This window comes from Bactrocera dorsalis, chromosome 5 (assembly GCF_023373825.1).
Source record: "Bactrocera dorsalis isolate Fly_Bdor chromosome 5, ASM2337382v1, whole genome shotgun sequence".
NCBI classification, from domain to species: Eukaryota; Metazoa; Arthropoda; class Insecta; order Diptera; family Tephritidae; genus Bactrocera; species Bactrocera dorsalis.
The window spans coordinates 49,465,551-49,480,060 of NC_064307.1; the positions used below are offsets into that span (position 1 = coordinate 49,465,551).

Below are 14,510 nucleotides of genomic sequence, written 5' to 3' on the forward strand. Positions count from 1 at the left end.
GAACGTTTTGTCATTTAATCGTAAATTGTTTTATTTACAGGGAATTAAAAAATTCATCTCGGCCAAAAAATGGAATTAACTCGTGAACATTTTCGTGCGATCATTTTTCACAACTTTCGACGTGGATTATCACGACAAGAGTGCATCGATGAACTAAAATCTTTGTATGGCTATGAAGCACCATCCTATAGCACTGTGAAAAACTGTTACAACGAATTCAATCGCTCGCTCAAAGACGAATTCCGTGAAGGTCGTCCAAAAACAGCCGTTGTGCCAGAAAACATCGATGGCGTACGTGAACTCATAATGCAAGACCGTCATGTAACATACCTTCAGATAGAGGCATGCCTATGCTTTTCTCCGACCATATTGCATGAACACCTGGCCGTAAAAAAGGTTTGTTCTCGTTGGATCCCGCACAATTTGACAATCGCTCAAAAAAGGCTCGTGTGGATTGGTGTAAAGAAATGCTGAAAAAATACGATCGCGGTGCTTCAAAAGACGTTTATAAGATTGTCACAGGTGACGAATCATGGATCTATGCGTATGGCCCGAAACAAAACAGCAATCGACTGTGTGGGTCTTCCAAGACGAGCCAAATCCAACGAAAACAAAAAAAAAAACATTTCCGTTGATAAATATGCCTATTTACAACGTTATGGCATCAGTCTTTTGGGATGCACGTGGTATATTATTCATCGAATGATTACTGAGCCAGTTTTAATTCATTGCATTGCGTATTTGGTTACAGTTCATTTGTACCATTCCCAATATTTAGCAATTCTATTTTTTTAGGAAGGATCAGTTGTACGCATATACTTCATCGTTTCCGTTTAAATATTCGACTGCTCTGTGCAATGTCACTCCAGTTATTCCGCTATATTTTTATGTTAGATGTCGCGTTTGGTTTGTTATGAAGTCCTTCGTCCATAATCTAGCAAAGCCTTGATGCCGAACATGTCAATGTCATTTTTTGTTGTGAGAATAAATATATCTGACGTGTTCGTCCTAAAACAAACTGTCTGGTTCAGAAGGAACAATCAGTATAACCCATATACTACGCATGCATGCATATAAAAATTTGTGTTCTCCCGCATTAGCTCTGTGTTGTTATTATTTTACTTATTTCGTTTTTGGAAGTAATGAAATTTTCAAATAGTTTTTTTCATGACTTTTGAACAAATGATTTGAAATATGTATATTTTTTGTATTCATGAATTGTATTGAATTTTAACTTAAAGAGACAATGACCTGACCCTTCTAAGCAACCTCCGCACTAATTTTCAGCCAAATCGCTTCAGCTGTTCTTGAGTTAGAAATGGAGTAGCTAACACGTCTTTCCTTTATATATCCACTGTTTGACGTTATACATCTTAAGGTACTTCCCAGACTTTAATTTTTGCAAGTTGTCAGAACAGAAAATACTCGGTTGTACCCGAACTTAACCCTTTCTTACTTGTTATTAATAACTTTCAACTACCTTATTGTTTTCTAATTTTCTCAAATTTGTATGAACAATCATTGGTAAAGAAAGCATCCAATAATGTACGCTTATATTTTTTTTGCTATTTTCTGTTACTTGACTGAAACCTCGCTTGGTATCGAACGGTTCGGAGAGGTCCTCCCCGATCTTGAAATTCAAACATAGCGGCATGGAGGCAGTTTCTTTTCGTGCGTCGAAGGCAGCTTTAAAATTGACGAAGAGATTGTGTGTGTCGACTTTCGTTTCACGGGTCTTTTGCAAGACTTTACGCATAATGAAAATGTGGTTGATGGTAGATTTTCCAGGTCTAAAGCCACACTGATAAGGTCCAATTAGTTAGTTGGCGGTAAGCTTTAGTCTCTCACACAGTACGCTCGATAGAGCCTTATATGGGATGTAAAGGAAGCTTATCCCATGGTAGTTGGTGGATTGGGCAGAGCATACTTAGATTCCAATCATCGGGCATGCTTCCATCCGAACATATCCTGCAGAGAAGCTGATGGATCGCCATATCCAAATGTTAGATTTTCACTGCCGTTCAGCTGTCTAGAGAAGTGTTCCCTACATGAATTCAGTATGATCTGATCATCAGACACTAGATCCCCTCTTAGGGTCCTACAAGAGTACGCTCCGGTGTTAAAACCTTCTTTAGTTGTCGCATCTTGTCGTAGAACTTTCAAGCATTACCCTGTCGGTCAGCTTCTCAAACTCTTCATCCTCACGCATTTCGCCCTCTTTCTTTTTGTGTCTGTATATTTGACTCGCTTCTCTCTTCAACTCTCTGTGGAATTTGAACATGTACTATATGGAAAGTAGGCGTGGTTATTGCACGCAGTAAATTTGGTTGTTGTAGCTTAAGTGGCTTAGGAGATATATATATGTGTATATATACATAATTGAACAGTGTGAGGAGCCATCTTCTTATATTCCTGAAAGTGATAATAAATATATAAAAAATTTGGTATGTCGGCCTCAGCTCGTGCAAAAGCCAACCAGATATATAAATTATGGCTATCGTTACAAAGAGGGGGCTATGGGCCACGCATAGGTACCCCAATGTCCGACGTCGAGCGAGCGAGACGGTTTCGGGAACATCGCAAAGCTGCTGCTGCCGACCTCGCGAGTACCTCTACCACGGGGATACCTATACTTATGGACATAACGAATGAACAGACGATCGATATATCTATTAGATCTGCCACGGAACTGAGAGATGTCAATATCAGTAGAAGTGAAGCAATAAAAAATCATTGGCGTTCAGCGGACAAACGCTTCAAAACGACATTTGAAGCCAATCCGTTTAGTTTATCTTGCAGCGTTTGTGATCGACTTAAATAAAGTAAAACATTGCAACATTTCTTTCCTTCAAACAAAATTATGAAAATGTGACGGAATTTCGCAAATCGATAGATGCCAATAAAGTCCCAACGCTGTCGTGCTCAAACGGTTTTCGTTATCCTCCAAAGCCGAGCGGACTGCCGCTGCTTGACCCGATCAGCATTCGATTGATTTCACCGCGGTCACCATTTATGCAAATTCGTCGATTACGCTACGAAGGTAACTATGGTGTTGTCGACCAGGTAATCAATGTACCTGTCGATGTAAACAACATGGTGCAGCAATTACCGAGGCGGATAGACGCTTTTAATATCAACATAAAAAAGAAACTTATTCATAAATGGAATTACTTGAGTGGTTTCATACGTAGATCAGTTATCAAGGCCTGGCGGCGTTATTTGGTAAACCAACCGCTGTACAAACACTATGACATAATGATCGACTGGAGTGTGTTTGACAAAGTTATGGAAGACTATATCGGGCTCGACTTTCAGATTGAGTCTGTCGACCCCAACTGAATGAATTCGGCCTCGACTACGTACAAACATCACCGATAACATTAGGCAATACAACTATAGACTGTACATTCACCAGAAATGTTAACGTTGACATTATGCCGTATGTTGCTTATTTCACATACCACAGACCTATGTTAAATAAAATTGTTGTCGAATATTAATTGTAATAATAAGTAATTTATGTTTCTAATATGTACCTGTTCTTTTTTATTAAAATACTTAAAACAGCGTTAATCTTGTTTTCATTTTAATCTTTTACTTTAAAAGCGATTCGCTAACATAGACGTTTCACGTTAAAACCAACGGCCGTGTGAGTCTGGCCGGAAGTATTCCACTAAAGAGAAATTAGTTGAAGGTATTAAAAAATCTTGGTCATCAATTTCCTTAGATTATGTATATTAGACAATTTTACGAAACGCTACCCAAACGGATCTTTAAGACATTCTCAAAAAGGTGTGATCAACTCATTATTAAAATAGTATACATATATTTCGATTAGTTACTAAATTAGTTTAAAAATATTTTTTGAAAAATATGGAAATAAAAAGGTGAAACATTAGTTGTTATTGGTAGAAAAGTGATTCGTTAAAAAGAGATGATAAAAATTAACCAAAACTGAAGTGTGCCAAGCTAAAGCGCAGTGTATAGATAATACTCAATTCCAATTTTGAATTTGGCTCAGAAACACACTTAATTTCTTCTTTTCCAAGTCCCCTTTTCAACAGACAATTTCTCATTTGTTCACTGTGTTTCATAACATTTTCATTTGTGCATTGTTTGCCAGTGATTCGTAATTAACTCCAGCTCCTAAAAGCAGGCAATGTAAACGTAATCGCAAGCGCTTCCAACCAAATTACACATTCACCCACATACAAGTCCATATGTGGCAACAAACATGTCGCGCATCCGGTTTGCCGTATTGAGGAAAATTAAGTGCGATGCGACTGGCTTCACTCATTGCAGGCAAAGGCAATTCACAAAGCAAATTCAAAAACGGGGGAAACATCCTTTGTCTCCTTTGTGCGCCTGCTGCCTGGAAAAGGTGGATGCGGCCGCTTAAAGGCGAATAATTACGTCTTTATTAGCGGAGGTTGGAGCTTTGGAATGGAGCATTGGAAAATGAGGTTGCAACGAGAATGAGGAACAAACCTTTAGCAACGGCAACGGCAGCACCAGTTGTTGTCTCGATGATGAAAGACAAGTCGTTTGACGGTTTCGCTGATCAGAAAGCGAAAAATTACACTAGCTTGTAACAAATCATATGACTCCCAAGCCGCTTTGCTTTCGGTTGTATGGTCAATTATATACTGGCATACATATACATACATATGTGCGGGTCCTATAATTTCTACTGTAGTTTCTCGTTGAAGTTTGTTGTAGGATTTCCGTTATACGCATTTCTACTTCTATTTTTCTGCACTTTTCTCCCAATATCAGCAGACTATAAACGAGTTACAACTCCAGCTCATTAAAAAGTCCATGGCACTTCTGCTAGTTCGCAGCAATATTCATCTTGGCTTAGAAATAGAGCATTCGGCAACTCTTTACAATGAGGCAGTGTCTGTAGTGGGTCAGTTCTGAGAGGAAGGGAGCCAGACTGAAGACAGTGGACAAACCGAATGTTTTATTACGACTTCGGGCTCTCAAAGGGTTCAAAGAGAAGATGCGACCATTGAGATAGACCCGGTAGTATCGGACGTAACTACTATGAAGGCGTACCGTCGAATTGTGAATCCTTACAACGCGAGCAGTCTTACGATTCTTATATATTGGGTCAAGGCGGCGTTCCACCGAAGCAAATTTTTCAGCTTCGAAAATAGAAAGGTCACAATTATGCTAGAATGTGGCGGGTCATTCAGATTTTTAGGTACGAATCTAGCTGAGATCCGCTGCTATTTCTATGATGCCTACTCGACGTTTTTCAAGCTCTGCTTCTTCAACTTTTCGACGTAACATATTGGCATTAAAACAGGTGGCTGGACCGGCTCGCATGAGGCAAGTTGTCGACGACTTTACGACCTTCATAGAATGCTCAACGATTCTCTGCAGTAATTCCAAGGAAACACACAAAATTTCGAATAAACTCGTTGTTCAATTTGTTTTCCTTGGTAAAAATCGTAGAACTAATTCTTTGAGTCTCAAACTTGCACTTTGACAGATTGAGATCAAACTTCACACGAATTTGGTTTGCAGTTTAGATCCGTCTGAGTCAAATTTGATCTTGAGTGTATAACCTATAGAACACTGTCTACTCGGGTACATTTAGTTATAAAGGGTGACCCACTACGAGCTATGAGCATTTCGTCTGGTAACTGGCGAATGACATGTTTTGTTCCGCGGTATGGGAAATGCCGCTGTCTTGTTCAAACCATAAGTCGTCAAGATCACGAGCTTCAAATTCAGGCATCAAAAAGTCGGTTATCGTGCCGTGATAACGGTCGCCATTAATGGTTATATTTTCACTGGCATAATTTTGAAGAAATATAACCGAAGATTCTACCTGCTCTCAAACCACACCAAAGCTTATTTTATCTAAATGAAATTACAGCTCTTGAGACTCTTCAGTTTGCTCTTCGTCCCAACTGCAGCAATTTTGTTTGTTTATATAACGGGTGATTTTTTTGAGGTTAGGATTTTCATGCATTAGTATTTGACAGATCACGTGGGATTTCAGACATGGTGTCAAAGAGAAAGATGCTCAGTATGCTTTGACATTTCATCATGAATAGACTTACTAACGAGCAACGCTTGCAAATCATTGAATTTTATTACCAAAATCAGTGTTCGGTTCGAAATGTGTTTTATCGACAAATTTTGTTCAGCGATGAGGCTCATTTCTGGTTGAATGGCTACGTAAATAAGCAAAATTGCCGCATTTGGGGTGAAGAGCAACCAGAAGCCGTTCAAGAACTGCCCATGCATCCCGAAAAATGCACTGTTTGGTGTGGTTTGTACGCTGGTGGAATCATTGGACCGTATTTTTTCAAAGATGCTGTTGGACGCAACGTTACGGTGAATGGCGATCGCTATCGTTCGATGCTAACAAACTTTTTGTTGCCAAAAATGGAAGAACTGAACTTGGTTGACATGTGGTTTCAACAAGATGGCGCTACATGCCACACAGCTCGCGATTCTATGGCCATTTTGAGGGAAAACTTCGGACAACAATTCATCTCAAGAAATGGACCCGTAAGTTGGCCACCAAGATCATGCGATTTAACGCCTTTAGACTATTTTTTGTGGGGCTACGTCAAGTCTAAAGTCTACAGAAATAAGCCAGCAACTATTCCAGCTTTGGAAGACAACATTTCCGAAGAAATTCGGGCTATTCCGGCCGAAATGCTCGAAAAAGTTGCCCAAAATTGGACTTTCCGAATGGACCACCTAAGACGCAGCCGCGGTCAACATTTAAATGAAATTATCTTCAAAAAGTAAATGTCATGAACCAATCTAACGTTTCAAATAAAGAACCGATGAGATTTTGCAAATTTTATGCGTTTTTTTTTTTAAAAAGTTATCAAGCTCTTAAAAAATCACCCTTTACTTACTGAGGCAAAAGTGAGCCTCATCATTGAACCAAATTTGACTCGAAAACGACAGATCTTCTTGGAACTTTTCAAGAGCTCGATGTCGCTTGGGGAGGTCCAGCGGTTCCTATTCTTGCACAAGCCGTATTTTGTACGCTTTCTATTTAAAATCTCGACTTAAAATTTGCCAAATCGTTCCATAACAGCGCCGATTCGATTCCAAACAATACTAAAAAAAATAACACGACACGACTCAAGCGTGAACTGTTAAGAAAAAGAAAAAAACAACTCTACTTGGATTACTTTTTTCCATTACAACAACAATAAGAATGTAAAGTCTCTTAAAATTTACCGTTTTTTTTATTTAACATCAAATTTATTTGTGATGATTGTTTTGAAGCGATTATTTTTTGGGTAAATTAACACAAACTTTGTGAACTTGAAGATATATGTATTTAAATATCTTAAATTAATTGTATATGCAACAACAATAAATACGAGTACATATATATTTAAACATTTTAAACATAGAATTGTGTATATTTGTGATATTGAAAGCAGGGTAAAAATCAAAATAGTAACAATAATACATAAACCGAGCCTTATACATATACACTAAAAAATTGCCTTACAATCACCACGTAAAACCAAAAAAGCGAGCTTAAAAATCTGCCTAACTGCAACAACGAGCATGTGTGACTTTCAACGAATGTGTAACCTGCGTTAAGTACCAACTAAAGCGAAATAATATATAATAAAACGCACGGAGCACTTTACACTTAAATATACTAAGTCTATGTGAATGCATGCGGGCGTGAACGCGCTAACTTTTTGCGTTGTTTGATATTTTAATCGATTTTTTGCGATAATGATTTCAAGGCCGCTTGTCGTGCGAATTTCTCGCGCTTCGTGACGCCTTCGCCACTGCCACCTACATCGTATCGGGCTTGCGGCGAGCCGCCTACTGAAGATGCAGCTGACGAGGCAGTTGATACCGCTGAAATGCTCGAAGTGGTTGACGAAGCGGATGGCGACGATGGCGGTTTGAGAACACCAGTAGCCTGCGCTGCACTGCTCCGCCGACGCCAGTCCAAAATCGGCGAATCGTTGACTGCCGCCACACCGCTGGTCGAATTTGTGCGTCCGATCACTTTCAAGGTCGCACGATGCCCACCGCCAGTCGCAGCTTGCAGCGCTGTCTGATTTATGTAAGACCGTCGTAGTATACAACACGTAACTAAAAATGGCACTGCTATAATCACAAATAGGCCCAAAAAAATTATGGCAAGCACATCCACCAATTCGGCGCGCATAAAGTTCAACTCATTGGCGTGAGATTTGAGAAAATCGCCGCCGCCAGCGCTACTTAAAATCAACTCAATATAATGTATGCTTCTGGCAATTGGAGTGCCATATGTAGAGTTCAGCAGGAGGCGCATTTCAGCTACTTGCAACGCATAGCCGCGGTGTGTAGCCAGCTTTTGTATATTCGTTGAGAGTGCATCGTAGGTAAATGCATCGAAGGAGACCGTTTGCGCGATACCCAGCTGCTGTAAACGTCTAGCGCTCACCTCCTGCTCGGGAAAGATCGGTATGGCAAGTATTGGTGTGAGGCCATTTATGGATTCAATAATACTCATTAGCCCACAGGTGCTAATGAACACTTTGACATTGGCATGCGCTATGACGTGAGAAGAGTAGAGCAATTAGTTTAAATGCAGTCATACAATTATTTTATTAATTACTTACCTAAAACGGTTTCCTGTGGCCACCATTCAGCAATCATTGCATTCTTCGGTAGTGATGTATAAAATTTGGGATCCTCCCATTTTATTAGGAAATTGTAGTCTTGCAGGTCTGTAATTACGTCCAAGAGAATGTCCAATTTTTCACGAGCTAAATCTGCAGTGCGCGCATCGGCTCCCAGACTTAAGTAAACCGTGCCTTTTGGTGCAGATTCTATAAAGTAAGTGATGTGCTACAAAGAAAATTGTTAGAATTAATTATTAAAGCACATATGTATACATACTCATACCGTTGGCAGTTCGATTTGCTTTTGTGCGCCACGCAAGTGAGCGCCAGCAATCTCCAACATATTTGGCAAGTAAGCGCGCGGATATTGCACAATAGGATGTGAGTTAATTAAAACAAGGCTAAGGTTTTTGGTTAGATCACGGTGATGTGGTAGAGTGGTGTTGGCAAGCTGGCAGAGTGTGTGAAAGTGTTTCGTGTAGACGGCTTCTTGTGAGATCATGTAAAAAAAGCTGAAAGTTGTGACATACATATAATAAATTGGTGTATAAATGAATAAAATGGTTCTAGGACGCACTTGTAGGTCAACTTTTCAAAAAGACCCATTAGCGTATTCACGCTGCGCTGCCATAAGCCCATGCGCTCCGAGTAGGGTAAAAAAATACTGGGATCGAGTGCTGAGCTCTGTGGATTTCCGGTCATCTGATTAAGCCATGTATTTGCGCCGGTGGGACTAATTACAACGGTGGGTATTTGATAGTAATGAGCTAAGCTATAAATATTTAAAATTAAATTATTAAACCTACACACGTACAATTAAAAAAATAGCTCACCCTAATAGCGAATCGCTGAGAAAGAGATCAACCACCAACAAATCGAACTGTTCACCACTTCGTACTAATTTTCGCACCTTTGCATCGCCAAGCAATAAATCAACATTTGTCGCACCGGCATACATTAAGCGGGTAAAATGTTCCATAATTGAGCGTTGACGTGATTGTTCTACATCGAAGGGAAGACCCATCTCCTCCCAATTCTCCCGTAAGCCCTCAATGCGTATTTCGCGTATTTTCTGCTGTACTGGGTACTCTTCAGCATGTGGGCTTATCAATGTAACCGAATAGTTGGGCTGTATTTCCACCAATTGCTGCAGCAAGCGTTTCCCAAAGAGATAATGCGACTTCCAAACGCTTGGCAGCACAGCCAGCACATTTACTCCATACACAAATTGCAACGGCGCACCGAGCATAGACAACAAGGCTACGGTAGTGATTACCTTCGCCATTAATTAAATTATTGTGTTTTACTTAACGACGCTGCAGTACATTGGGTTATCGCCCGTTTGACCTTAGTACCTAGTAATCACAACAGGTAAATGCCTAAGTTTGACCAATTCGCTGTTGTTAATTTTTCGTAACAAAATTATCGATATATCCAGATTGGCGAAGTTGCTCTCTTGTTCGTTCTTTTAAAAGAAACTATAGTTGTGATATACCACTCAAATGTGGGCGTTTAAATTCCGGTTATATGGATTCATTAGCTCGTCCTGCTTGATATACAATTTCCAACAATTACTCTCGTTTGGCAAGTTGTATATACGTAAGTTTTCCAAGCGTACATTAGTTTTTGTAACTTCGCGTTACTTTATTTCACGTCAGAAACATTTTTGTTTTTATTTTCTACAAGTCATTCTTTCTTTTTAAATTTGCACTGAATTAGTAATTGTGCTTAAATATATGCATTTTATTCAGGCATTTATATTTAATGACATATAAACGGCAGTGTGCACGGAAAAAATGCGACGAAAGCAAAAGTGTATTAAACCAGATAAAAAACATAAACGCAGAAATTTGCAACAGCACACAGCGTTCTGTAAACAAAAGGCAAAGCAACAAAAATCAACTGTCAAAAACATATGTGCAGAAGCCTCCATATTTATACAGTAATGTTGAGAGATTTTAGCGGTTGTTAAAACTAGTTTGCGCAAACCTCAAGTTGAAAATTTGAAAAGATTACAAAATTTTGACCAGGAATTTACAGATAAAATTCACTTTCATTCACAGATGAAAAGCAAAATTTATAACTGTGTTCCATCATATGTATATAGTAATTAAATATTTTCCAAATTTAAGTATATAATCGAAGGGGCCGTCGGCAAACCGATTTTCGCTATTTTTTAAGTTTCATCAAATTTTTTTACAAAATTTATTATACAAGATAATGAGTTGTTCACTCACAATGTAATAATCTGAATAACAATGAAAAATATTAATTTTTACTCGAATACTCTTCAGTCTTTGAATTTGTGTTATATCTTTTGGCTTATAACTTTCTTAAAAATAGTGATAGAACTTAAAGATGCACTTTTCTAGCTTTGATCGCAACAGTATCTTTATTTTTACTCTGTCGTCGCGACGTGTCACTCACAGTTACCCTATGCTTTGAATGTAACAAATATTTTTATTTCTCCGAATTTGTAAAAATGGTATTTAAAAACTCCAGTTCGTGCAGAAATTCCTACAAATTGTGTCAAAAGTGTACAAGGTATAGAGCGAAAATGGGTGTTTTCTATGACTTTTAATGAGATGTCTTGTAAATTTACAATCAATTTCTTCAAAACCCGTATTGTGAGAATTTGGGAGCTTCAGAATTTGCGTGGCTTCTAGTTTCTAAATTTTATAATCTTAATATCGAAGATATTTTGTAAAAATTCACCTTTGTTCGAACCAAAAGGGGGGCGGCAGAACATCCTTGGCCCTCCTTGGCCCCGGGCGCCCGAAGTTGTAGCTACGCCACTGTATTCCCTGTCTCTTCATCTAATTCCATTTGAAATTTATTGTAACACCGTGATTGTAATTCGGCTTTTATTCCATTAATTGCTAAGCTACGTTGCTCATTTTTCGGCAGCGGAATATTCAGATCGTTTATCGTTATAATCTTACTACTGACTATTCGCCTACATATTATTTACAAAGTGGCAGCGCTGTACGACTTATGAGCTTTCGAACTTCGAAACGTCTGCATTTCAGCTGCTTCCGACTGACTTGCGCCATAAACAAATAAAATAGAAAGGTAAACAACAAATGATCGGCGCATATTGCATACTTGTAAATAGTTTCATTCATAATTCTTGTAAGTGTCTCCGACGTGAGTGATTTCTATTTTAAGGTTGATGCTAATTAGTGGTGCTAATTAATTGCTATGTGATAAATATTACTTATAATTTAAAAATGCTTTATTTATTTTTAAATATTATATAAATCATATTTGCCAAAATGTGTATGCATTTAATACACACTTGGGCGGCTGCCAAATTACTCGCGAAAAATCTGATAGAAAAAAGTGTTAGAAAATTTTAAATTCAGAATTGTTTGCATTCGATTGCAGTTGCTGTTCTATTATGTTTTAAAGTTTTTTGTATGCAATCTCATTTTTCCTGCAATATTTACTGGGTCACTGTTTCTTATTAGATTGTCAGCATCAGCAGATAGAAACGGATTACGCAATTCCATTAAAATTCCGTGTGCCAATTGTGGGATTTAAAATAAGCAAAAATGGCTTTAACACTTGGTAAATAAACAAGTTTATGCTTCGTATGTTTGCTTTAATACAAATTAATATTTGTTTTTTAAAAACACATAGGACGCATCAATGTAGACGAGCCCCTATATGATCTAAGCACTTTTGCCGGGCGCTTTCGCTATTTTGCTTGGATGACGGATCCCCGCACTGTCATTGTTTCCAACGACCGTTTATTGCAAGCGAAAACACTGGTGGAGAGTTATCGTGTCGGCAAAGAGCCAGAAACCACTACGCAGGAACAAGTCAAATATGCGATGAAACTTTATTCATCTGCCTTCCATCCGGATACAGGCGAGCTTCAAAATGTCACCGGGCGCATGAGTTTTCAGGTTTGTAGTTTCTGATAATTTTTAATAGTCTAAGTAAAACTAAGGCATTAGATAATGTAAAAATTACTTTTTTACTTTCATTGTATTTTAAATCATTGTTGTAACAACAATGCAAAGAATATGTTAGTCTCGTGCTGCATTTATTTCAAAGTCACATTCACATCTGTTACCCAACTTTTTTTTATGTGCTCAATTAAAAGTAATTCAGTGCGCTTTTATTGGCTTTTGTGCTCGGATATTTATAAAGTTAGGTGCATGTATATATGTAATTATGTGCTTTATCTTATTGCTTGTAAATAGTCTGCTGACTTGCTGCCGGCAGCTAAAAGTTTGCCGCTACGCTCGTGCCCTATATGCGCGTGCAGCTGGGCAACTACATATGTATGTGACGTAGTTTCGTTTGGTTGCCAAAAAAATTGTATCGCGGTTTAGTCATCGGCACAAAGTATGTCCACATGTGTTTTGTGATTATGCTTTAATTTGCCGGCGGTCATTTGTTGATAAGAGCAGGAATGCCTTGTGTGCATACATACACACATTATCAATTAATTGCTTTTTTTAATATTTCCATAAATTTTTTTGTATATGCATATGTATTTTTCTTTGTTCTTTATTATCACATTCAAAATATTTATATAGGTGCCTGGTGGCATGCTTATAACAGGCGGCATGCTAGCCTTTTATCGTACCGTTCCCGCTGTGGTGCTCTGGCAATTCATCAATCAGTCATTCAACGCTATAGTCAACTATACAAATCGTAATGCGAATTCACCGACAACAGTCACACAGTTGGGCGTCGCGTATGTGTCCGCAACTACCTCGGCATTGGTAGCGGCACTTGGTTGCAAAAGCTATTGGTCTAAGCGTGCCAGCCCCCTATTTCAGGTAGTATCTATTTTTTTTTATTCCCTTTGTGAGTCTGTCTAAATTTGTTCTATACGTCACAGCGTTTTGTGCCGTTTGCTGCCGTTGCCGCTGCCAATTTTGTCAACATTCCACTTATGCGGCAAAATGAGATAATCAACGGTGTCGAAGTGAAGGATGAGAACGGTAACATTGTGGGACACAGCCGCTTAGCTGCCATAAAGGGTATTACCCAAGTGGTGGTTTCCCGTATTACTATGGCAGCACCCGGCATGTTGATATTGCCGTTTATTATGCAACGTTTGGAGAAAATACCGGCTTATCGACGCATACGTTGGATAGACGCGCCTTTCCAAACGGCTATGGTGGGCTGCTTGTGAGCATAAATAACATTTTCGTTTTTCAATTGCTTCTAATATGAAATATTTTTTCAGTTTGCTGTTCATGGTTCCCACGGCTTGCGCAATATTTCCACAAAATTGGTAATGTGCAATTCGCATTTACGCATTTAAATTAATATAATTAGTTATTTATTGTTTTGTATGTTTTTTACAGTTCGTTGAAAACGTCCACAATCAAATTACTTGAAGCTGATCAGTATGCGGAAATAGAGTCCAAGACTAAAGGTCGCGTACCACAGCGTGTATACTTCAATAAGGGCTTATAAATGTGCCGTATAATTCAATTTGATTATGCACAATAGACAATATTGAGTAAATGAGTTGCTGACGCGTAGCGAAAGTGGCTCCACTGACCTGGAACGGCATTTACAAGGAAATCGTATTCAATAACCGGGAATTACTGCTGCTAAACATGCCTCAAAGAGGCTAGAAATATTAAATCTGTAAAATTTAAGTTAAAGTAACTGCGCATTTGTAGATGTGATTTAGTTTTAATTTTTTGTTTTCTTCGTTGCTTAAATCTGTATTTTTTTATGGCACTGGTTCCTTTTCACGTTTAGTGTGTTTGTGTTATTAAATTTATCACCGTGTGCAGTTTAATGGATTTCAAGCATTGCCGTCTTATTTTGTACGCTGTTTGTTTATAAAATTAAGCGTAAAATGTGTACTCTTTATATACTATAGTCATTATTCTGAAATAAAAGTAAAAAAGTAAA

The 14,510-nt window shown here is 38.4% G+C and overlaps 2 protein-coding genes across 2 annotated transcripts; one reads left to right on the plus strand and one right to left on the minus strand.

Moving 5' to 3' along the window:
* Positions 1-7,209: 7,209 nt before the first annotated feature.
* On the minus strand, positions 7,210-10,511 carry LOC105223455 (UDP-glycosyltransferase UGT4). The gene is made up of 5 exons (XM_011201192.4): positions 9,452-10,511; positions 9,196-9,390; positions 8,902-9,130; positions 8,616-8,844; positions 7,210-8,547 (listed from the first exon to the last, which is right to left on the minus strand). The coding sequence occupies exons 1-5, from the start codon at positions 9,901-9,903 to the stop codon at positions 7,715-7,717; spliced, it is 1,938 nt and encodes a 645-aa protein (XP_011199494.2). The 5' UTR covers positions 9,904-10,511; the 3' UTR covers positions 7,210-7,714.
* A 1,163-nt stretch (positions 10,512-11,674) lies between these two features.
* LOC105223453 (sideroflexin-2) lies at positions 11,675-14,510 on the plus strand. The gene is made up of 7 exons (XM_011201189.3): positions 11,675-11,750; positions 12,089-12,188; positions 12,261-12,529; positions 13,169-13,414; positions 13,477-13,769; positions 13,828-13,875; positions 13,949-14,510. Exons 2-7 carry the CDS (start codon positions 12,173-12,175, stop codon positions 14,058-14,060), a joined length of 984 nt encoding a protein of 327 aa, XP_011199491.2. The 5' UTR covers positions 11,675-11,750; positions 12,089-12,172; the 3' UTR covers positions 14,061-14,510.